The sequence below is a fragment of the Balearica regulorum genome, chromosome 16 (genome assembly GCF_011004875.1).
Source record: "Balearica regulorum gibbericeps isolate bBalReg1 chromosome 16, bBalReg1.pri, whole genome shotgun sequence".
NCBI classification, from domain to species: domain Eukaryota; kingdom Metazoa; phylum Chordata; class Aves; order Gruiformes; family Gruidae; genus Balearica; species Balearica regulorum.
The window spans coordinates 500657-526889 of record NC_046199.1 but is presented as its reverse complement, the minus strand read 5'-3'; the positions used below and the strand labels follow the sequence as shown (position 1 = coordinate 526889).

General features: G+C 41.5%; 1 protein-coding gene across 2 annotated transcripts in view; it reads right to left on the bottom strand.

Annotated features, from left to right (window-relative positions):
• Nucleotides 1–26233, bottom strand: part of RALGAPB (Ral GTPase activating protein non-catalytic subunit beta) — a 66465-nt gene that overhangs the window by 18119 nt on the left and 22113 nt on the right. Inside the window, exons 10-22 of one of the 2 annotated variants that reach the window (XM_075768884.1) lie at nt 19942–20143; nt 18382–18549; nt 17202–17316; nt 16905–17052; nt 14168–14232; nt 13839–13971; nt 11838–11971; nt 9200–9382; nt 7012–7163; nt 5181–5368; nt 2968–3074; nt 1187–1339; nt 357–566 (exon numbers count right to left, since the gene is read on the bottom strand). In XM_075768884.1, the coding sequence (XP_075624999.1) occupies nt 357–566; nt 1187–1339; nt 2968–3074; nt 5181–5368; nt 7012–7163; nt 9200–9382; nt 11838–11971; nt 13839–13971; nt 14168–14232; nt 16905–17052; nt 17202–17316; nt 18382–18549; nt 19942–20143 (1958 nt within the window). The remainder of the gene's footprint in view (nt 1–356; nt 567–1186; nt 1340–2967; nt 3075–5180; nt 5369–7011; nt 7164–9199; nt 9383–11837; nt 11972–13838; nt 13972–14167; nt 14233–16904; nt 17053–17201; nt 17317–18381; nt 18550–19941; nt 20144–26233) is intronic. The other variant, XM_075768885.1, reaches the window with a different exon arrangement.

Here is a 26233-nt window from a genome sequence, read left to right as displayed (position 1 = left end):
ACTTCTAAAGGAGTCATATTTCAGAAATTCTTAAAGCACCAACTCAAAAAACCTAATTCAAGCAGAGGGAATGATTTCCAGTACAAACACATGAAAGCGATAGTTTATGTACCACTGCAAAAATAAAGATACAGCCACCTATTCAGAGCATGTTCAACTCCAGGCATGGCCTTTCACAACCCTGCCCTCAATCCTGAAGACTGGAACCCATCCCTTTATCTGATGAGACTACAGCTTAACAGTAGCTGGAATTGCACAGCTGACCTTCCACTAACACAACTTAGTTTTCTTCTTTTGCCAAGCCAGACCATATGGGACTGAGGGCGTTTGCACAACACTAAGAAGTATCAGGTCACCTTCAATGCCTCTAGCGAGAGAAACCCGAAGTGAGAGAGGAACAGGCGTGCTGTCTGGAACTCCTGTGCCGGTGGCGGGGGCTTACACTCCGTGATCGGATCAGGAAAGCTCTTCTTCCGCCACTCCTCTTCACTCTTCTGATCTATGGAAGTCTCAAAAATAATCTGCTGGGCCATGCCATTCCTCAGCTTCTCATGTCGCTCTTCGAGCTGAAAAACATCATGTGAAATGCTGATTCCACCAAGACCACTAAGATCCACTAAGAAAACAGCTATGTCAGTTAGGAAAGCTGTCAGTCACAGGTGGAGCAGCAGCTGCAACTTCACCACCAGGACGTTTACTAAAGCACTATCAACAAGACCTTGCAAAGTTATAAGTGAACATCTAAACACCGTGTTTCATCGGAGAGCTGTTGCAAATTTATGTATCCAGTATCAGCTACCAGCTTCTCCCTTTTAAGTGAGCAGAAACTAAAACACTTTTGGCACCATGAAACTTTAAAATACTTTTGACACGCACACCCCCCCTCCTCCCCCAGGAGGTCTCAAAAAAGCCCCTTCTGTTTCCCCAGAAGCAGTAACAAAATGCAAGTCATTGCTTCCTAGCAATACCAGGATATTAGGATCTGTAGTGAAACACGTTGAGTGGTGCCTCCCAAAAATATACCCAAGGCATTTCTGGAGAAGTGCACAGATTTCATTAGTTTGCATTAATATGAAATTAGTCAAGCTAAAGAGTAAAATTATTTACAGTACGACATTAGTGTATGATTCACAAACAGGAAAAAACCCCAAGAACAAAATTAAGTTAGAGACTAAGAGTTACTTACTTCCTCATTCACAATTTCATGTAAATCAGGAATGCTCAAGTCAGCTTTCACAAATGGAATCTTGTCCACTTCTTCGGGAAAAGGGCGGTGCTTCACACTGTATTTCAACCCAACATCATTTTTAGGAGCTGGTCGAGGTTCTGGTACAAAAGTCTGAGAAAAAAAAGGGGGATAAATTTTACATCTAGTGGCATCATGCCACTAGACAGGACTTTATTATAACAGACGAAAAACATTCCCACCACCACCACCAGCAGTACACCAATCCATTAGTGAGAGGTGTCATTAGAAAACATTCAGTAGGTACTTTAATGGACTTGTATTAAAAACATGGCTGTAAATTTAAAGAGACACAGTTCTGCCCATTTTGGTGTCTGCACTCCTGGAACCTACGAACTCTGCTTACCATGTAACCTCTAAGCAGTTGCAAATCCCAATAAAAATGGCAAGCTTGCATGGCAACATCTTCCTTTCAGCCCATTTAACTGCATGGAGCGAAAGCTACCAAAACTGTTTGAGAAGGCTCATTTCAACCCTGCTGACTATGGCCATCACAACAAGTCAAGCTGAGAAGTCCTGAAGGAGAACAGCAGCAAGGCTGTGGGTCAGGAGATGCTGCAGGAATATCAAAAGAGCTTGCATAATGTATCATAATGCAATTTTGACATTGTTACCACATTATGTTCCAAACTCTTAGTATGTAGTTCAAAACTTGAAGTTACCATGAAAGCAACAGAAGATCTAGGTGCAGGTTTGCAGGTGCATAGTGTCCAAGCAAGCCCTTTAACTACATCTTGAGTACTGCTTTATAAATTTGTTTACTATCAATTATGCTTCAAAAGGGCAAAACTTAAACATTGAAGTTATAGAATGTCTTTAATTCAGAAAAGTTCCCTTAAAACTGGTAATGCAGGTAGCAACCAGGACCTGACTTCTCCTTTGGTGTGGGAGGTAGCACACCTGGACAACACTATTTAGCAAAAGGGCCCAGCTTCCATGCCAGTGCAGCTTGAAGGCAGCATGCAGAGGGTCTTCTGAGACCAGAGTCATCGAAATGTGAAGATGACAGCTGACTGACAGGCCCTTGTTTCAGCTACATTATTATTTCCTTTATTTTACTGAGGGGCATGTGAAGAGTTCAAAGATTTGAAGAAGTTCAGACAGAAATTTTGACAGCGGAAGGACATGCTTCACTAGACAACTGCAATAAGAGATTTTACTGTAAAATGAGATTGGAGTGTTTCTCCTCCGCTATGCTTCTCCAGAGCTGTTGCAGAGTTAATCTAGATATTTTTAAAATTTTTTTTAGATTTACAGCCACCTTTGCAACATTGGGCTTTGTAGCTTGAATAGCTGTTCTTTCTGCAGCATCTCATTCTACACCTCCAGACTTCGCTCCCTCTACTGTGACAGCTTTGCCCAACATCTTAAAATCAGCACCAACACTCATGCCTACACACTAAATACACTGTCCATTGCCCCATCACCTCAGAAGACGTTTTCACCAAAAAAAAACCCCACCCCCCAAAAAACCCCACACAAAGGAGAATGCCCCCTCCCCTTAAAGAAGTCTAGAAGGCAACAGCACTTTCACAGCCTGTATTTAATATTAATCACAAGTCGTAAAGAGTCACCAGAGATGTGTCACATTACCTACAGCTAAAGGCCCCGTGGCTCAGCCTTAATGTATAATCACCAGCTCTGTGGGGCTGTCTCACATTAGTGGAATTTCTGCTGAACATCTCTAAGTTAAAGATTTCTTTACGGGCTTTGATAGAGACCTTTTGATTTGCTTTAGCTCCTCTTGGTAAAAGACAGAGTTGCTGGGCCCATGCAAATCTTCCAGATGTCCCACGGATCAAAACCGTGACAGAGGGGAAAGAGTCATCTGCAAAGCACACGGGGTAAGAGAACATATCATTATAAATTTCAAACAGTTCACTGTGCAATAATTTAACCAAAAAGAAATGCAGGCATGATGACAGAGGTTTTGTTTTCAAGGTTCACTCCTCCCTAACCCAGAAGACAATTCCTGGTGAGGAACAAGCAATCCTCTCTGCAGCAGGGAACTCCTAGTCTACTTCGTGGTCTGTTCAGCAGTTGCCAGCTCAGTCTCATCATTAAAAGTAACTTTCACCCAAATTCATGCACATCACTGTTTCTCTCCAAATTATCTCCAGGAAATAAAAAAAACATTGTTCAGCCACTGCTGGTTCAGGTAAGGCAGAGTTTCCAAAGGTCCCACACAAACAGCAGCAATGAGAACAGTGGGAGGACAAGAGCTAATGGTCAAACTAAGACACGGGAAAGATTCTGACTTCACATCATGGAAGATTTTTCACCACAAGGAACGGGGACACAGACAAGTTGTCCTCATAGGTTTTCAAGACCTACTTGGACAGTGTCAGGTCACATTGTCCTGGTCTGAGGTCAGTGTTGACCTTGTTTAGAGCAGGAGGTTAGCCTGCAGATTCCCAAGGCGCCTTTCAACTTGCACAACGACAGTTTGAACACTGCAGAGATTCCAGCCTTCCTTCAAGACTTAAAAGGCCACTGACATTAGCCACTTTAGAAGAGGGATCATCATAGGTTTACAGCTTTTCTTTTGAAAATTATTTGTATTTATCTTTTGTGCACATAAAGCACCAATTGACACCATCGGGTAACTAGCAGATACACAGTCCTTCCCCAGTACTTCCTGGGGAGCACAGGGTGCAGCACAGCTAGAGAAGCACCCACACAGACAAACCAAACCAGCTCCCCACAGCCACCCACTGCGGCGATCTGCCTCAGGAGTGATCTGATGTACTTGTGCATTACTGCAGTTAACCTTAGAAGTCAAAGGGGATTTGTAAGCAAGTTATGCACAGCAAGAAAAGATAATCCAATCAGATTCCAATAGCTTTACAGGATTCCTCAGTAATGCATGCAGCAGAGACAGAGTAAGGCTGAGAATTGCTCAGCCATTCTAGTGTGATCTAATCCATTCAAGTCAGGAACATGCTCGCTCAAACACAGACTGTGGGTGGACGTGCGGCAATGGCTCCCAGCATCAGCACTTTCTGCAAGATCCATTCAGTGATTCTGAATGAGATTGGAGCACTCTGGACCACAGCTCAAAAAAACCAAATTTCTCTTAGCCAGTTCATGAAGTTCCATGCAATCTCTGTTTTCAAGACTAATATCCGGACTCCATCCTGTCCATAGAGGAGGAAAAAATATCTGTGGCAGAGCAGCAGATCTAGTACACGTTAGTCTTAATCTGAGGAAGCATAAAGAAGAATTTTCATCTATTCTGTTAGGTAATGCCATGATACATGAAGCCTTACAGGAGATCAGTTATTCAGTTCAAAGCATCAAGTAATTTAATACCCGATTATTTTTTGATCGATAAATTCTTGTCAATCAAAGCATATGAGGCTGAGAGTTAGATTTGGCTGTGAAAGCCAATACCCTGTGACATATCTCCTCTACAGTAGGTGTCATTGATAGAACAGGATGTTCTAACAGCTCCTCAGCAACTAAAACCATTTGAGCTGAAAGCACCCACAGAAACATTTAGTAACAGGAGATCGAAAGCAAGCAAAAGCAACTGTGCAAACATAAAAGTGTCACATCAACCTTTTGTTGAGCACTTATCTTTATCAAGCCTGCTGTACTCTTTATATTTTCATTCTTTTATGAACAAGGATGTTTTGAAAGTGTAATGCTATTGCTGTTGTCCATCAGCAATACTTTAGACGGCAGTCAGCTGCAAGTGTCTGATCCAACTGGGTGAAAGACAACTGCATGAACAATTGTTCATGTTTGACTATCAGTGACATTAAAGTTGTTCCCATCACTTCACCCCAGAACAACACTGCTCAGTCACACACCTGCAGGACAGGTAAGCCTCTGAAACATGAAACGTGCACTTGATGAAGCGCCTTTGTTTTGCAGCTCCCTCCAGAGAGTTTTAACCAGAGGAAGGAGGAAATGGGAAGTATGAACTTACTCTGTTCATTCCCTAGAGGCTGCTCCAACATCGCCAGGATGACACTATTGTCCAAAACGAAGTAACGGAAGCTATGCTTGTTTATGGTAGGTAGACGAGAATATTTAATTAATGTGGTTTCATTCACCAAGCTGCAAGGAGAAGCAGGGCCACTGGGAGAAGGAAATGCTCCAAGTAACTGCATAATACTGCAAGTGAAAAAAAGTTAAGAGTTATGACAGATTAAGACAACAAACTGTTTCTCCCAAGCACAGATCTTCACTCCTATCTTCATTTGTATCTTGACATAGCAGTCACCCTGTCAGGGCAAGCCTGCCCTCTCCCATCAGCTTATTTTAAAACAGAAACAGTAATTTCAGAAAAACATACATGAAAATCTACAAAGAAGGGTACTCTGCCTACAGAACGAGTTCCTTTATAACCTAGGTTATAAAGATATTAAGATGTGCTTTAAAGCACAAAAATCTGTAGCCTTCCACAGCTTTTTCTATGTACATACTTCTAAGAAGATTGTGGACAATCGCAGATAATCATCCATACTTTAGCCTACTCATTTATCAACAAGCGAGGCAGCCCCAGTAGATGCAATAGTTGTGATTGTCTTGGCTTTCAAGTAGACATTACATTAACTTAAAACCCTTTAAGATAAAGGCCCAGGATCACACAAGCCTCCAGGTGTGGTCCAGCAGCGCCTACGTCCTTCAAGCCACAGGCTTGGGAGGCTCCTACAAGTACCAACGTAAATCCTCTGAAGTTGTACAGGATCTACCTAATGCTATGGAAATTGAGGATTTCTATGGCAGCAAGCAATAATGAGAGTTGTCCAGTGTCAGACTGAAGATCATATGATCAAACTCAGGACTTTAACACCACCACCCAGATCAAAAGTAAGTTTATTGAAGTCCTCTCCAAACACTTTTCCACTTTACTCTGAGAACAGACAGTTTCATCTCTCGAAATGAAGAGGCACTTTTAGACAGCAATAAAGGTTTGTCCACAAGTTCCAATGAGGAGTAGTTTTTGCCTTGGAAATTACACTGCTGTTTTTACTAACAGTAAAGTTTATAACAATTTTATTGCAAAGCAGAGCAAAAAAGCAAGCAGCTACTGCCTTTTGCAAAACATATTTATCCTGCCCATCCTCAATCTGTCCTGTCTACCATCATGCTGTTCATGCAGTAAAACAGTGCTGTTCAACTTCTCTGGAGCAAATCTTCAGTTTCCTCTGTGCTTCCCTTCTCCCACCCACACATTATCTGTTACTGCATTTCCAGCGGAACCTCTCAAATATATTAAGCGAGCCCAGTGCTGTGGGCAGAATGACATCCCACCCTGCACCAGCTTACATTCGCTGCATATGCCATTCCCTGCTGCGTTACGCAGGGGACGGCATCTACCAGTTTCTCAATCACTGTGGGGATGGCATATCTCGTCAGGCTGAGGATAAGGAGAAGGGGGGATGGAAAGACAGGATCACTAGGTCAAGCGGGAGATAGAGGGAACTGCTGTCTGCAGAGAGGACTAGCTGGAAACAGAACACCAGGGGCTGCAGGAGGACTTGGCTTTTGCTCTCCAGGGAAGAGAGCAGGCAGGAGGGAAAGACAGCAATCACAGGGATCTTTTTTCTGTTGGACACCTGTAACAGGAGGGGGAAGACAGCTAAGGCAGAGCACAGGACAACCCTGCCCAAAGCGCAAAAGAGACGGAGCTTCTGGCTGACTTTTCAACTGCTCTTGCTACATCAGAGATCTCACCAGCTGGGAGCTCCCAGTTAACACACTCTCAGACAAGGCAATGCTTTGTAGTACACGTGCCCTGACAAACGACATACCATGTTAGTGTGGCTTCAGCAGCGTCCTTCACTCTCATGGATGCGGGGTTTGGCTCCTTATCTCCTTTGTACTTGACCTCTTGTTCACTGTTTTTGGATTTACTCCCCGAAATGCCCAGCTCCACAATCTCCAGTACCTCTTTTAAACAATCCTAAAACACAAGCGGAATCACCTTAAAACAGAAGCACTCCCATAAATCTCTCTAAGACGTCAGTGAAACAGTGATATACCATCAACTAAAATAAATTAATGGTAGTAATATGAGCTCACAAATAAGGGCAGAAGCTTATTCTAACAGTGTTGGAATAAGATCACATTTGCTATAGCAATGATATTTTCTCCATCTATAGATGTCTACTTATGTTTGTACTCTAATGGCAGAAAGTGCTCTAAATGAATATAGACACACAATATATTCCATTACATATGTACAAAATTGCCAAGAGGATTATTAAGAGCGCAATTGAAAAATGGTAACATATTTAAAGAGATAATAAATGCATTTCTGAGACTCCCTGCAGAACCTTTAATTAAGTTCTAAGCACATTAAAATGAACTTGTCTGAAAAACTGCGAGAAATCCTGCTCCAAATCGTTCAACTGCCAATGGCTTTCGTAAGTAAAATGTATCATGGTATCTAACTCACTAGGAGAACAATAACAATATTCTAAGAATACATAACACTTCAGCAAATCTACTACAGGAGAGGCCAATACTCAGTAGAATCACAGGTATGACTCACAAGTGTTGCTCATCACAAAATCATTTGCTGAAAATATTTGGATTGCTACAACAAAGGTTCAAATCTCATGACTTGAGCTACAGAACAGCAAGGAAAGCGTTCTCATGAGTAAATAACTGGCCAAAATCTGAACACAAGCAATGGTCAGTTTTTACCACCAGAGACCAGGCAGGTTCTATGCCTTGGCCTCTGTCCTTCCATATATTTGGAATTGATGTAGAAAAAGAGGTGAAAAGGAAGGTTCAAGTTTTCCGACAGAGCAAAATAAACCAGCGTCAAGATGCAAAGGCCATGATGAATTACAGAAGGAGTTTACAGTGTTGGCTAGTAAAATAGCAAGTGAAATTCAAAGCAAATAGGGCAAGGCACCTGGAAAATTGCAATTCTAATACTTGCAAATGCAACAAAAGGTTCCAACCGGCTATCAGGACTCCAGGATGAGCTACTAAGTGTCCAGTACATACTACACACTGTATGTAACACTATCTCAATATGCAGTGATAATTAAAATAAAAAAGAACCTAGTAAAAGGAAATAAAGCATTATGCAACGCTGTGCCACATCCAGGGAAACCATCCTGTCCTAGTCACCTACTGCCACGCCAGCATCCCAAGGTGCATGCAGAACACATCTCTATTTAGAGTCCTGCTTGTGTGTTTTCAGTTCTCATTTTTAAAAAAATATACATATTATATATGCTATAGGATTAGACTTATGTTCTATAGAAAACTATATTAAAATATTATATAATACATATTAATATACATTATATATAAAAATATAGAAAGATCACCAAGCTGTCCCTGCAAGGAGACAAACAATGAAAATAAGCAATTTTAATTTTTAATTTTTTTTTCTTTTTAACAGCAGGCCAGAAGGCTGTTGGAAACATACATTTCCTGCTCTTTTTCAGGCTTCCCAAGCAAATTCCATCTTGGATTGAGCTCTGTCTCATTCACTTTCTGGAAAACTGGCTTCTTGGTGAAACAAACTATGATGATCAAAATATTAGCAAAGGAATTCCATTAAGTCTAGAAGATGCTTTCAACAGGTAAGAGCTGAGAAATGAGAAGAGCCATGGCTTTTAGTGACATTTATCTGCAGGAGGTAGCTATGCTATATATGTATATACCATTAATTCCCATATTTCTCTTTTCAGTTTTTGGGTTTTTTTAGGTTTTCTTTTCTTCTCTTTTTTCCAGTTTCACAAAGCAAGAAAGATCAAGATGTTATCAGAAATACAAAAGGAAAATTTAAAGCCAAAAAAACATTCTTGGTGAATAAAGAGCAGAAATCAAAATTCAAAATTATTTTGCACAGAAACTAATTTTGAAATTCCTAGTATACTTTTGAAAACAAAAAAACCCACATTATTTTAAACGTATCAAAAACGGGCAGCTCAAGCACAAAAGGCATTACAATGTGGAGTGCTCACAGCCTCTTACCTTCTCGTCCAGCATGTCAGGGTGCTCCGTGAGCCAGACGCAGAGGCACTGGAAAGCAGCGACTATCATGGAGTGCAGGTCGCGGGAGTGGAGTGGGGCCGGGCGGCTGCACTGGTACACTATGTAGCTGCACACTGAACTAATAGCTCTCTTCCGATCAGAGGAATCGACCACCACTTTCACCTGTGGAACACAAGCAGGAGAGGATGAGAATTCCTCCACAAAAGTCTTTCGGAGAAGCAGCAGATTTTAAAAGTGTTTTGAAATGCAGTTTTAAGAAATAGGAATAACAGTCAATCTCTTTTATGATCATAGCTTAAAAGCTGTGGGTAAAAAGACATAATAGCAATGGATATGGAAACTTAGAGGAAGGAAATGCTGCACTGAGGCATTACCACATTGCATGGCTTGGTTTCCAAAAGTAAGAGTGGTACCAATATGGTTTAATAAAAACTAATTGCACGCTGAATTAGTATCTGAAACATATTTTCAGCAAATACCTCTCTCCTTCAGCTATAGCAACTGATTCTGTATCTCTGAGAACACACTCACTGCCAAGTCTCCCTTCCACAGGGCTTCATTCTGCTCACATAACTTTCCACCAGGCGTATTCTACGAGCACAGTAACTTCTACCGATGAAAAAGGGGCAGAAAAATCCACCTTCAGACAAGCAGACTGACAAAGCCCCCATACCCGCTCCCAAAACTCACTGTAGAAACCTCTCTGCTTCTCTCCCAACTCCAGGCTTCAGGGAGCAACGCTCCAGCTGGACGGTTAGCGAAGAGCCTTGTACACTGAGGCATGAGGATCTACACTGTAAAACTAAAGACCTGAATTTCTCTGCTCCTTTCTTCCCAACCTGTTACTTGACACAGGAACAGTTAAAGCTGGATTTTCCTACTCTGTAGCATTTGACCACGCTGTATAAAGCTTTACTCATAAGGTGCACCCTTATCCAAGCAGAAGGGTCTTGCTGGTGACACCAGGCAGCTGAACTCCATGAAGCGGGGGACAATTCAGAGCCCTAGGACGAAGGCAGCATTTCCTTCAGAAGCAAAGATCTATGGCAAATAGATTACTCTCAAGATGAGCTTATGAAGAGTGGGTTGGTGAACCAGCACTCTTGCTGAAACAGCATTTTTGAATTTACCAAGTCCCATTAACAACCTGGTGCTGAACAGACACAAGACAGGGCAGCCCCTAAGCTGAGAAGGGCTTTGGGAATTGGCACCTCCAAAGGCACGACCAGAACTGGTTCCCACTCTGCAGTAAGAGGTGATCTCTTTCCACCCTCTTTGTTACAAAGAGGAAAGATATCCAAGATACTCCAGAGGAAGTATCTTGGATCTTACTTCAGTTGCATGAGGATTATACAACGATTACAATATTTAATGTTAACCTGGGTAGGCGTTTGAAGAGATTTTTTTTTCCACATTCCCATCTCATTGCAAGCCAAGAGGAAAAAAACCAACAAAACCAAACCCAAAACAACCTGGCTGAACCACACACACAAGCTGCAGGAACCCCTGGTTCTGTCTATAAGTCCCAACAACCATACATTAATTCATTGCAGAACACTTTCAAATGCATCTTTCAGCTCATGCTGCTGCAGTAATAAAATAAGTACCTAGTCCAACATGGCTCAATGCTGACTCCACACTCTAAAAAAAGCCTGACACATGCGTATTTCAAAAAGATCTGTCGAGTTCCCGGGGGAATATGACAGGAAATGCTGAATTGTCACACCAGGTCATTGTAGCTGCTATAAATACACTGGACTTTTGCCTAACAAACATCATGAAGTCCAGCTTGGGGACAAGAGCCCTCAAGCAGAAAAGGACATTTTACTTCTCAACAAAAAGAGCCCCCCTGCCCCCACCAATAGCTTTAGCTCAGTTGAATCAAAGAACAGTGTGCAAATAGAGCTCTGAAGAAGGTGACATCTTTACGTTAGAAATACACTACCATTTTCTAAGCTCAGAAAACTATTTCCAAGATGAGATGGAAGGCGAAAACAAGTACAACACTTACAAAAAGGGCAATTAAGTTGTGTAATACTCTGGCACACTTGCAATCTGCCAGCTAACAGCCACAAAACCTCTTGTTTCTAAGTCTGGTTCCACTGTGAACAGACAGATCGGCCACCCAATGAAGCAAAGCTATGACAAATGGGTCACCATGGGGTTGAAAACTAACGGCACAAGCCTCTACACTGCCACTGGAAGCTTAGTGGCAAGTTTTTCCTCAACTGTGCTACGTAACACGGCAGATGCATCCCCTGTAGCGTGAAAAACAAACCAGACACATGGGAATGCAAGAGAAGGTCAAGAGCCATCCAGCTGGCTCAACAGAACTAGCCCAAATTGTACAGCAGAGCCACATGCATCTGAACAAGCCACCCTGAGCGTCACTTCCAGCCAACGGGCACTTACATGGCACACATCGTTCGAGCCACAGAGCAGTTACTTCAGAGAGGATCAAGTACAAGAGGAGTAGTGTTTTTTATCTCATGTCCAAATGGAACATTTGCTGACAAACTCGGACACAGACATCTGTTTGGCAGCATGACTTCCACCTAAACAGGACTACAATCACCCTTTGGGAAGAGGCCAGAGCACATAAAACTTCACCTCTCACCTTTGCCAGTCCAGACAGAAGCTCCAGGGCAGCCAGAGAGATACTCATGTCCTGCCTCCACTGCGAGTTGAGTCTTTGGGTTACCAGGTAAATGCTGCGTATCAGTAGTCCAGCAGCTGTATCTGTATTAAGAGCTAGGATATAACCCCAATACCACACAGCACAGGGAGGGAAAAATAACTAAGCATTAGTGACAATAAGCAAAGCACAGGCACAAGCCAAAGCAGCCACAATACACATACAAAATAAAATTATAGACAACCCAGAATCTAGAAATTGGGTAGGTCACTTTTGCACAGGTTAACTTCCTTGTATACACCAGCAGACATTATACAAATACATTCAGACTAGCTTATCTCTTTTTTATTATTATTATTTTCTTTAAATAGACATTTTGGATAATTCCAGCACTCTGCTGCATTTCCGCAGCAGAACAGTTAGCTCCAGGTTTTGCTATTGTACTTAAATTGTTGTGATGTCTTATAGTTTCAGAAAAAATTTAGACATTAGTAACTTATATTAGACATTAGTACTTGTATATTTAGGCATCAGTAATGAACTAATAGAGTATATGTAACTTGACGTATCTATGCCAGAAGTTACCCATTTTTTCTATACCTAGTGTTTATCACAAGTTGTATGATTTAGATAAATGTAGATAATGAAAGAATCAGTCCTGGAGAAAAAAAAAGATGCAATTATTTCTAGCCCTTTAATTTCCCTGAACCTCTGGCTATGAGAGCTAAAGTATATCTTTCCCAAAAACTTAAATAATCATATTTACCACGCAAGACCTAAGTATAATGTTACACTAGTAGCAGATTCAAGCGTCTGCTACAGTTAAACAGTAAAATTTTCTCGTTTGAAGCATCCAGCAGAAACACAGAAATTCTTTTCACAAATTTCTTACGATCTTACCTTCTGTGCACAGGAAATTTAAAAAAATCCAATAAAATGAATATATTACAAAAATATCTTTCAAATTACATCATGGTTTAAAGACTGGGTGAGTGAAATATTTAAAAGCACTTTTTTTTAACCTTATAAATGGATATATTTACAAGCACCTGTCAATGAAAACCTATACAAATTAAACACAGAATTCAAATGGTGTGCTGAGAACTGGCACTTTAATAATTTCAAACAAACAAATCCTGTAGGGAAAGCACCTACATGTTTACATGAACCCCGAGAATACACTGAAGTCTTCCCTGCCAAACTCCCTCCTCTCCTTAGTTATAGGACTAGAGAAAAAAAAAAAACCAAAAACCAACATACACCACATTTTTGGTTGGCAAGAACAGACAGAGCTGTCAACCTAGGCGACAATATAATAAAGGTGATCTGTTCTCACGTTTACTTGGTCAACATCAGCTAAACTGATGAACAAATGAGCAAATGAAATTCCAGGATCTCGACATCCAGCCAGCTTACCACACATGGATTTAGAAGAACATGGATTTTATTACAAAGATTCAAAAATGCACAGTACAAAGACACAGCAAACTAAAGTTAATTACTACATTCTCTTGTAACAAATGACACATCACAAATATTCTGCTTACTTTATAAAACCAGAAGTCCTTCAAACACTCTTTAAATATAGTTTAAGAAAAGGTGCTGCAAAAGTCAGGTAAGCATTTGGAATGCTACCAAAATGAATGATGCAATTAATTTACACTTGGTGTACGTTTATCCCATCATTGTTCATGAAAAGTAAATGTCTTGAAAACATTTGCTAAAGCAGTTTGCAAACACCTTTTTCATAAACTTTTACATTCTTATTTTTAAAACGTTAACAGAGTCCTTTAGTAGGATTAAAAAACAACCAGCTAAAGGGCACATAGGAGCACAAACTGGCAATAAACAGAGGGGCTATCCACCCTGGGTTCAAAGCACCCATGCACATTAATGTATTAGCCAGAGCTAGGAACAGAAAAAAACCCAAACACATCACCCTGGCATATAACAACAGGGCTTTTCCAGAAGAGCTGTCCTTACCATAATCCCTCAGAAGGGCTTGTGCTGGTCTCTCACTGTCTGGTGTGGTGGGCTCTGTACTGCCTCCACTTGCAGTGCTAACGCCACTGTTAGTACGACTGTGGCTTTTGAAGAGGTTATTTTCACCACCGTTCTGCAAATTGAAAGTCAGTTTTGAGCAATGAGAAGATTTTTCTGAGTAGAGTTCCCTATGCCAGAGGATGCTCTCAGATACAATGGAGAAAAAAAGATGATCAAACCTCAAGATGCTAACTGAGCGCCTTACAACAGCAGATAAAAGGAGTAATGCATTCTTTCTGAAGTGGTAACTTCACAAAAAAAATACTTACCGTTTCCATCTGACAGCCAATGGCTTCTAACAGTGCTGAATCTTGAACAATATTTAACATTGCACCTGAAGAATCAGATATAAGAAGGTAACTAAAGACCGCAGTAGAATATTCACGGCTAAAATTTACAAAGAAGCACTGAAGGTCTAACATACAGGATTGCCATTGTCTTTTATTATAAAACTCTTTATAGAGTTTTATAAAGCACAGGATTTGGTTCAGGCTTAGCCATTTGAAGTAGATGAGAGCTGAGATAGAGAGTGCTTTCAGCTATTTTAAAAGTGCTTTGAACATATGTTTTTCAAACTCCTCAGTTCAGAAGGATTTTGGTTTCACAGAAAGGCTGAAATTGCTCCTTGTCTCCCATCAGATTGTGCTCATTTAAAAACTCAGGTTACATTTAAGGACATCTACTGATTCTGTGAATAAACCAACAGCATTTGTTAGATAACAGAGAGCTAAACAGAGCTGCGTGGTCCAAAGCCACTTCAAGAATCATCCTGTGCTGGCCCTGGCTACATTCTTGCCTGGCACAAAGAGGCTGCCTTCCCACCTTGGCCACGGGAGCCAAGAGGCAGCTGAGGACCAGTAAACAAAAACGTGTTTTCAAGCCTTAATGAACTACCGTTACTTGCAGCAACCTGCTGGAGGATGGAAGTGAGTAACGCTGGTCCATTCAGCAACCCCTGAGACAGCAGCACAAGGGACCACACTTGTTCTCATACTGATCAGTGACCAGTGAAATGAACCCCCAAACCACTGTAACACAAGGAGATTTGTTTTTATAAAGACATTTCTGCCCCTGCCCCCCCCCAAATATCAAAGCTAATATTTGCATCATTGATAGAGAATCTGTGGGTTTGCAGAGCAAATTAAAAATTGCTTACATTTCAATTTGGCTAAAGCATAAAACAATTTCCTAAATCAGGAGGCCAGTTCATAATCCAAGGTGGAATACACTGAAATTCTCTCTACCTGGGAGTCATCCCCAGCCTCTCACTTTCTGTGCTTTGTTTTCCATCAGTGCCCAAAATACTGTACTGAGAAGCTGAAGCTCTAAGCACAGGGGCAGCCAACCTACTGCATCCAAACTAGCCAGCATGTAGTTATCTCTTCCATCTTGGGAGAGATGACTACACACAAGCGTAAGACACTGTTAAATGAAAATCGCCGATGCATTCCGGGTGCCTTAGGTGAACTAGCGTGAACAGCCAGTACCTGCCAGGCAGCATCACCCCCAGGCAACGAGGAACGCAGCAGTACGGACACAGACTGTAAGAGGCTGACACCAACACACTCAGTGGCATCAATTTTAATTTTCTGCCCCCTGCTTCCCCCAGCAATGAATGTTTAGGAAAACACCACTTGCTGTATGATGGGAAACACCACTTGCTGTCAAACATTTAGCGAGCAGCTGGAAAGAAATACTGATTTTGTTGAGAAGCTGGTGGCATGTATGAGAATCTCTGCCTGAACTGGAGATTCATGAACCCTTTCCAACCAAAGCCAGCCCAAAATAACTTCTTATAAGGAAGAAGGAGTTTAACAACAGAAACACAGAGGAAACGGACTGGTATGGACTATCATGGAAATAGCGATGGTAAAAAAACCCAAAACATTCAAGGCATCTACCCAGCCGGATGCCAGCACCAGCTCACAGTGGAAGGATACAGGACACACGGGTAGGATTTAACAGAGCATCCCCCTGTGGCTCTGGAGGTGGTGCACCCCTCTGGGCACCGACGCTCCGTGGGTCTCACTTTGAATCCGTAAATATCATCGGATTCATCATCCCTTCACCAGCATAGACTGCAAATCATTCTTTCAAATTATTCTCCTCTACTCTTTCACTAGTAAAGGAACTATTTTCAACCACTGCAAGGAAACTTTCCTGAAGTCTTTGCAGACTGGCTTTGTTTCCTCTCACTTCACTGCTCATGCATTTTCTTTCCCTCCCCTATCAGTCAGGTCAGCTCTCTCCCCCAAAACAAGGCAGACACCTCTCACCGCGGTGCAAGTCTGTTTCCTTTCTAAACAGGCAAAAGGAAAGTGGTATTGTAATTATGGATGGACAAAAACACCACAATGTGGAAACAGGCACTTCTAAAGAGAAGAGTAAGGGGGGCAAATAAAAGACAAGTACATTTTTTTACTTGTCTGAAAAATACCTTTAACTTGACAGATTATGCACTATTCGAGTTTTCAGCTTCTACTTACTTTCTGAGTATTCGGAATAACGTTAATACAGTCATTACCTTGCCAAACTACAATGCACCTCCAGACTCTATTCCAAAGCTTCTGTCTGAGTATTTACACAGTGCTAAAATGTCGTATGTGCTCTGTCGGTGCTGGACCACCACTCACCCAGCATTTCAATTTCTTTCTAGGCTTAATCATGCCAAAACTAAAGTGTTCCCTGTAGTAACGCATTAGTCAAAAATGTCCTTCCCAATATTACACCAACATTTTTTCCTATTTCCATTCCTAGTTATGATGGACTTTTCCTGCTAGACTGTGCTTTAGCTGCACCTCTACTTTTCAAGTACTATCCCACATTTGTAAAAAGAGAGATATTACTTTAACAAAAACGTGAGGCTTTTCATGTTTTCATAGCATGAGGGAGACTTCATCTTTTTTCTTGCAGAGCAACACATTACTAATAACCCATATTATTCCAAGGCAGATTAAGACAGACACTTATATAACACAGTTAATAAACAAAAAAAATTGAAATAACCTAGTATCATCTGAGTGTTGTTGGGATCTGTTTCCGTCTGCAAAGCTCCTATAAGTATATTCACAAGCCTCAGCCTCAAGGAAAGGAAGGTTACTGGCTTATCATACGTTGAACTGTCATCGTTGCTGAATTTCCCTTCCAGGACAACCTGAAGGAAAAATACATTTATTTCAGTATCAATTAGAGATCACGCCAGCATGGTATTGGTTTCAAAAACCCACACGTCATCCAAACCCCACTCCAAAAAAACCAGGAAAACAAAAATGCAAATGCAAAACAAAGCGGTAAGTTTACTACCTCAGACTTAATGGTTCCAAAATGATGAGGGAGAGGCAACAGAGACAGCAAGATGTTAATTGAAGCTCTTCTTAGCTCTGTGGGGTTTACATAGATTTTAAACTTTGAGAGTTCTCTGCAAATCAAAGCATCATACAGTTAATTAACCTTTCACAGCAATTTGGAGCCAAATTTAATTAACTTAAAAATATACAGCCACCCGGTGATCTTAAATAATCTGCAGTATATGACGTAGCTGTTTCTTTCTGGGCTCAGGATTTTTTTATTTTTTTTAAATTTTTTTTAAACAGCAGCAATAACACAATGAATTCATGCAGGAACCATCACTTGCTCAGCATTCTGTACCCCATATAAAAGCATTGAAAGTATTATTCATATATTGTATCTTCCAAGCAGGAAGTTTCGGTCATGAGCCTCTATCGGCTTATTTTATCAGAGATCCGCAGAAGACGTTCATGCACGTATTACATAAAACACAAGCTGCTTAGTGAGCAGATAAACTTTTTTCAGTAGCCACCAGCAAATTCTTCTACTTATATGACCTATCCAAAAGAAGTAGTGGCTCTGATTTAAGCCCAGAAGATAAATAATATTTTATGCAAAACTTCATAATGAAATGCAGTACCAAGACATAAACAAGGCATGCACAGGGTAGTATTAACTGCCTTAAATTAATTAGCAAAACATCCAGAAACCTATAAAGCTCTGACAAGTGAGGTTATATCTCCTGGTTTAAGAATCTACTCCAATTTCATCAGCTTGTCTAAATTACCAATTTTTCCATGTAACGATGTGTAATATGAATTCACTGCAGCAACAGCCACAAACAACTATCCTGTGAAATTTTACTCAAAAGTCAGTAGGCTTTCAATATATTTGAGCTAAATCTCTCCTTTTCCCTATTCTTGCAGATACTGCTTTCCATCAATGAATATATAAATAACACAACTCACATATTTCATTTAAAATAAGCACTATTATTGCTTTAAAGAAAATTGCATTAAATAAAATTAAATTAGAGCTTATGAAGTGTCACTATTATCACTATTGAATACACAGACACTATGGGGCCCACATTACAGAATTCATTCAGTGAAAACTACTCAGGAATGACAGAAATCCCAGAAGATAAACTCCTCCCCACATTTCTGATGAAGTTTATATGGAAATAGCAATTTACCTGTCAGGTAAAATAGTTTCAAGAGCCGAAATGAAATATGGAACCACGACATCAATCCCCTTCAGGTCACAGCAGAACAAAGGAGGGGAGTTTAGAATAACACTGGCAAGAACAGGGTGACAAACGAAATCTGCTATCTGCAAACCCTGAATTAAAAGCATGTAAAATCTGACAAAGAAAGATAAGATTAAATTATTTGCACATAAAAAGCATCAGTATCCCACATGAACAAGAATGTGCAGCCACTATTTGATCTTTTCTATATAGAGTAAGTTTCAAAATCAGAGCTAGGAAATGTTTAAGGGCATCCCCCCAAGATACTTTAGCACAGGCAAGTGCACCTAACCAGCTTAAGAAAAAATTCTCAAAAATCACATGTACTTCAGGGGAAAAGCCAATGCAGCACGGTTTTACTGAAACCCCTGCCTTGCTGCAGCACATGGACTGAGAGCAATGCAAATACAGCCAGATGGTTACGAGCAGTGCTTGGATCCTGTGCTCTCCCCACTACGCCCTTTCCCATGGAAGGATGGGAGGGAGACCTTGATTTTGTTTCCCCAACACAAGAAAAATACTGTGATTTTTTTTTTATTTTTTTGGGGGGGTGGGGGGTGAGTGGGAGAAGGACAGGACACACTGATCAGCAATCTGGAAAATGAGACCAAACATATCCATCACAACCACATCAAATGAAAAAGCAGGGGGGCAGGACCCTAGCTGGCCATCATCCTAAAGCACTTAGTTTCTTCTGCAGTTTTTTGTTAGAGAATAGTTATAGCCCCTTTATTTTTTCAAAGGCTTGCAAAACACAGAGGAACATCACTGAGTGGGTAAGAGAAACACAAACTATCTATCCACAAAACACTACAACATGCAAGAAATAAAATAGTTCAGTCTTCCTTGAAGTTTTGATGCCATCTGGGACAAATGTACCTGAGCAGTTTGAGACAATCATGATTTAAAGTGGATTCTCTGCCCCTAGCCTTGGCTACTTCACTTTTTAACAAAAATTTGGAAAAAAGGTACACTCTAACAGGCAAGATTGCCTTATTTCATTAGAAACAGAAGTGAAAACAGAGGTAGTTCAGAACACAACTGTTTTAAATAATGGAATATTAGTGCATTTCTATATTTAAAGAAAGAAAAATCCCAACCACAAACACATTTCATCCCAGTGTTGCGGTGTTTGACAATGTAAGACCCTTCATGGCCTAATAAAGTGTACAAAGTCTCATGTCTGCACGCTTATTTTTTTTCCATCTGAACAATATTCAGTGACAAATTAGAAAAAAAAAAAAAGAAAAACCCTCAAGAATACAAGAGGGAAGAAATTATCAAAAAGACAATGTTCCTTCCAGCTGGGAGGCACTTTAAGGGACTTCCCTTCATCTGGAACTTGAAGACAACCCGATAAACCCAGCTGGGGATCCCCACCCACAGCACCTGAAGCCTAACCAGGTTTTCTGAACTGGCACAGTTCAGTAACTGAATCCTACTCACTGTGAATTAATTTGCACCATAAAGTTACACCAATAAAGCAACTGGAAGATAGGTTAGTACCGGGATAGGTAAGCAGGTAATATTTCCTCCCCAGTCTTCTTGCTACAAAATATCCTACACAGTGTCCCACACGCCTCTGCCCTTCCCGCTTCATAGTTGTCTGGGAATTCACTGGTGTCAAACATGGGGTTGGAGGCCATTGTGTCTGTGGACATTTGCGATCCTTTCCGGCGAAACTCCACACTAGCTTGAGTTGCTATAGCTGGGAAGAGAAAAAACAGCGTTTCACTGCGCGTGTTAACGTATATAATAGGCTCATGGGATCCTGGACACAAAGATCAAGTCAAATTTAGTAGTTATCATGAAGCTGTTAGTTCACTATATTTGAGTCAGTGCCTCTGTTTAGAAAGTATTTGTGGGTGTAACTAACTTTTTTTCTTTATAAGGATGACAACAACTGACCTTTGTATTCTAGAGCCTGTCCCAGCTGTCTGCTGGAAAGAGTATGCTTATATCCAATACTTGCTTCCTACCCTCTCTGGAGGACAAGGATCTACCCTCACCTAGTTCTCACCTCCACACCTCCAGAAAAGTGAAGTACCACCTTGCCTTGCCACCTTAAAATACCAAAAAACCACATTTAGATGGTGCCATTACTGTGACCCCCAAGCAAGTGCTTAGTTTTCCACTGACCGAGTAATCTCTAACACTGCTCTGAACACCAAGCTGCTTTGAGCCAATTTTGCTGTATAAAACAGACTTACTAAAAAAAATAAATCCAAAAATAATCCAAGGACCCATATCAGAAAGAGAAATTTGCTGAAACACACTCTCCTGATACGGTCCCTCTCTCCTCACATGACTACTGAAATTGCCAAAAAATTTGAGGTTAGACAGCTACCCGGAGGCTGGCCCCCTCCTACGCCCCGTCCCACAACACGCTCCACAAAAGCCTCTCAGGAGCCTGCCGTTACCTACACGGGACATGGCTCTGCCCAGCTTTGTGCTCCCTCCCCACAGGATGGTTCTGCCAGTCCAAGCCAGTTGGGTTCACATTCTAAAGAGATTTCTGGTCCCCCTTCCACACATCTGTATCACACGTGTACGATACAGGAGGCTACTTGCTTTGCTGGCTTCATCCCTTCTTCCAGGATGGCAACCAAAAAACAATATATTGCTCTCAACATGAGCTTTTTTCTTCCCCCCCCCCGGACAACTTCACTCTTGGATTACTAATGGCAGAAGGAGTATGTTCCTTCTTATTTTTAGCTAAGACTACATTGATTTTCAAAACTTTCATAAGCTACAAAACCAAACAACAAATAAATTGTGCTCCTAACAGGATCATGCCAATGTGGTTCCACCAGTACCAGAGAATTTCCTCTGTCCCAGGGCCTGGGACCCTGGGGAACCCCAGGTTCACTATCAGTTGTGCAAACAAAGGCCCATTAAAACTTCCACAGTTGGAATACTTATTAATTTATGGATAGGGTTTTTTCGGTTGTTTTGGTTGTTGTTGGGTTTTTTTCTTAAAGGAAATGTCCTAATGACAAGTGTCTTCTCTTAATTTTTTTGTCTTTAAATTTGGGGTTTAACCTACTGTTACCTTACAAATTTTCATGACATAAGTAGCAAATAAGCACAAATCTTTATGCATCTTCCCATGAGCCATTTTTTGTCCTAAATAAGCTATCCAGCCATATATTGTATTTGGAAAAAAACACTACATGCACAATGCATACAAATCAAACACTAGGTCTGTAAAATAAGCTTTAAGTAAAAAAAACATGGTTAGTGCAAAGTCCTGAAACTCATGACATGATCACAGACTAAAGTACAGAAAAGATGGGACTGATTCAGGCAGATTAATTTGCTTTTGCCAACAATCCTCCCCATTCAAAAACACACACAAAAAAATTACTTGTCTTTTTCAAGTAAAAGTGCAAAAGCTACAAGAGACAATGAGAATGAATTTACAAATAAAATATGGGATTATGGAAAAAGAAAAGCATGACCGCAATTAAGGAAAAGCTACTGGTTCCTACTTACAAGATTTATAAGAAAGAAGAATTTGGATAAAAGATGCTGCAAGATAATAGAAATAAAATGGAAACAAATCAAAGGACAGCAGTAGTTATAAGATACTTTTAAGATGGTGAAATTGTAATATAAGTTAAGAAGCTTTTAGCTTTTTTAAAAAATAGATTAAAAGCTTTATGATACAGCAAGCTCGTTAAACACATAGGAAATTGGCATTCGGGTCCAAAATTATGGTTTGGAAAGTACCATGCAAAACAATGAACAAAAAGTTACAAAGTACTAGTAAGATTTAGAGCTGTTGGTATCAGTGTACATCTGTTCTTTAAATGGATGTATTAACCCTTCCCAGCTCAAGTACATCTCCCTGTATGACACACTACGCTGCCCTAAGGCTCCTGTGACCTGGGGTATGGCTTGGAGGGGAAGGTTACTTACCTGCAGTCTCCTCACAACAACACTCCTGCTTCCAAACCACGAGTTTTGACAGTATTACAGCTCCATCTTCCCTAAGCCACATTGCTAACACCCCTTAGCAGCAGCCGGTATACCCGGGCATGCCTCCCCTGACCACCTGCTCCACCAATGATCTTCTGAAGCAGAAATAAAAGGCAGAACACTACCAGAAATATCTGCATCTCAAAATCAATCTCCAGAGACAGAAGAGAGGAAAGACTCCGGTAGCCAGGTACCAGGAGAGAAAGCCACCACCCTGTAGAGCTGCTGCTTTGAATGTGCCGAGCCAGATGAAGACCTGCGGCCAAGCCTCTCGAGCAATGCTCAAGATGTCCCTAATCAGGGCTTCTTACAGCTTGCTCCTAGACCCCCAGAACCATTCTTTGGGACATTAATATTAATGACAGCAGGGCCAGAAGAGATGAGGGCAAAACTGTAGCCCAAGACTCCCCCACTGCCAACAGCACCTCGGTGATACCAGCAACCCTCCTAGGTAAGGCTCCTCCAGCTGCTCTAAACACACAGCTGGCAGGCTTGTGACTGACTTCTTTAGGTACAAGGATTAAGAATGAGCCCATCAGATTGGAAGATTCAGCTGCCGCAATGCCAGCACAAGGTATTCATGAGTTTGTCCCAATTCTCACAAGTTGAAGACAGCAACTAGCAGCAGCACACACCGTATGGCCAAGCTTGTCTGACTGAAACACATCCTGCCAACAAAACTACACTCGGCACACGTACACACAACCCAGAGCTGACATAGTCAGGGTTAACTTCACAAAGGCTTCATAGCAAATTTCTTACAAAGGCATTTTCTCAAGAACCACCGGGAGTTATTTATACTACGCTAACAGCTAAATAAATACAATGCAGCCATCTAATTCTAAAAACTATGCCAGCAGGATCCGGCTCCTTTCAAACCAACTACACATTTTCAAACAGATCATTTCTCCTCTCTCTCCGCAGTACAGAGTAATGTTCACTAGCTGCCTGCGATAGAGCCACAAAGCTTCACCATCAAGGTCTCAGTGCAGAAAACTAAAACCTGATATAGGACACTCAAGGCACAAAAGCGTTACACCAACGATGGTAAGATTGCTGTTTTGCTTCAGAATCCAAACACCACCACTAGACCATCTTGAAGGACAGGGCTGAAAGAGCAAACAGGAAGACTGCTTTCCAGGTGGTAACTCCATCAGTACTCACTCATACACAGATAACCTCCAGCTAATCTTGTGGGAGAGAACAATTCTCTCCCCAAAGAGACACAGACAAAACCACAGTAACCACAAATATGAAATATGTACAGTTATCCTGAATCGTGCAAGGGTTGGCACAAGAAGTTTACCAATGAAGGTGACAAAATTGAACAACAGTGAGGCAGCAGCTATATTCACAGAACCAAAGAACAGCTGAGGCTGGAGGGGACCTCTGGAGATGATATAGTCAGTGCACCCCCAAAGCTGGGTCAAGTAGAGCAAGCTCGGCTACCCTTCCACCCATCCAGGCATTCTTCAGTTGAGAACCTACAAAAAGTTGCACTTTTTTCCACCGCAGTCATTTTTCTTGACTTCTTTCCTGGAGGTTAAAGAGTCCTGGAGCCTCACATATCTTCTTGAACAAGGAAGAAAGCAAGGGGAGGTAAGTACTCATTCACATTGACCTTGATCAACTGCTCTTTACTTCCTAAAGCTCAAAAAGACTTGTGCTGTAAGATGGGAGAAGGACAATGTGCTAGTCCCTGTAAATCAGCAGGGTTCGTTTAGAACTGAACTAAATTCTGAACCAGAACTTGAGACTGCAGCTCATCTGCAGGCTAACTTCTTAGGCACTCACATTTCTCTCATGAATATCTCTTTAGAAATCATGTCGTATGGGTTCTCACTGAGAATGCATCACATGACAGAAGAGGAATAAGACACAGACACTAGAAAATGCAGTGTCCCAGGGCAGGGGATCTCTCTGCCAGACCAAGGAGCAACCTGTACCAAGATATTTCACCTCTTTCTTTTTCAAAGTGGTCCTCAGTCCTCCAGCCAGCAATGAGACAGAGAAACACTATCAGAGAGCTATGAGAGAACAAATTCTTAACTGCATGGCACTGAAACAGACTGAACAGTAGAAGGGTTTAAAGCTGTTGAGATCTTACACAGCTGCAGTCCTACACCTAAAAGTAACGTGTGTGGGCCAGTGGGAGACAATGCTACATAGCAAAGCTGATTTTAAGTGCAGACACTTCCCAGTCATAAAATATTTAAAGCATCCATTAAAAAAAAAAGCGCTTCCTGAAGCTAATGCAAAGATTATCAACAGCAGAGTCAAACATGGTAAGAATACTCAAGCTAGTGGCAAAAGCATTACTGTACCAGGCTATGGAGGATAGCAGATGGACCGTGATATACAGGTATAGCCAACCCGCAGCTGAAAAGCGACAGATTTTTGTCCTCTAAGGGTAGGGATTGTGGCAGGTAACTGTCCCTTCTCTGCCACCCTCTTTCTTCAGGCCAGGTCTATATTGGGTAACATGAGCAGAGGCAGGGGAATGGGCACAACGTGCAGATCTGGTTGTTACAGCTGGGCCCCACTTGCGTGATAGAGAGGGGCCACGCCACAAGTCTCCTGGCCCACCACAGTCCAGCACAGCGCCTCCTGCCTCACACTGCTCAAGGAGGAGAAGACTTCACCCAGAGGCATCTGCTTTGCAGATCAGATTCCCCTAGAACAGAACCTTTTCAATTTGGACTAAAACCTGATTTAGAAGACACCAAAGCTTCAAGTCAACAGAAGCTGCAGGAGCCTAGCCCTTTACAAGTCCTACTGCCGAAAGCAGGGGCTGAGCAAAAGGTGAAATCGGGCAATTGGACGGCAGTGCCCCTCTGCAGTTTCAGCAGTATGGGTCCATCTTCAGTTCGCTCTCCTTCCGACAGCCTGTCATGGCATTGCTGTGACCAGCACTTCACGCAGTGGTAACACCACTCATGGCATCCTGGAAGGGCAGCAGACACTTGACTAAATTCCTTAAGTTAATTCTGTCTTCCAAATCACTAGAAAAGCGGGACATAACACAGCCAGTTTTCTGGGTCTCCACCAAATTCTCTCAGATCCACTGCTGCTAGTAAATGGCAGAACGTGTGACGTGCTGGCCTCGCTATGGACAGCTCTGATAAGCGTGGAGGAGGAACATGATCAAGCGATTTTTGAAATAGTTGTTTTTATTTTTCAGGAAGGTAGCAAGCCCCTCTGTAAGGCTAGCAATATGACAGTTTTCTGACTGCTCTTAGGCAACTTAAGACATTGCATATATGAGTAGAAGGCCTTGGAACCCCTTCAAGGAAGTCAATCATTTTGATTTTGGATTACTGTACTTCTGCTAGAATCACAACAACTCTGTTTACAGCTGACACTGTTGCATAAGCAGCATCTCAGCTGACATCCTTTTTCAGGTTAAGTACTTCATTAAAATTGCTCAAGATACAGGTTACGTCAAAATTAAAATGATCCAATCAATCTAAAAAGCATTAAATACAGAAATACATTAGCTGCATATGCAACAGAACCCTCAAATTATACTTCACTCCTTCCTAAGCTCAGCTATTTCTCTAGCTACGTGCCATGCGCCTTTTACAGAGGGCTTGAATCTCCCACCACAGAAATCCACAACTGAACACTTTCAAAAACCATGTGCTGCATACCTAAAAATACCTTTAGCAGATACCAAATCCTAAAGCCATCGCCTCCACGCAGGGATTTGTGACACAAGAAACAAGGGAGATCATCAGTTTAACTGCTGCTGTCAAGTCCCACTATGAACAAAACCTGCTACAACAAACCTCTTCCTCCTATTTTTCTTACTTAGGCC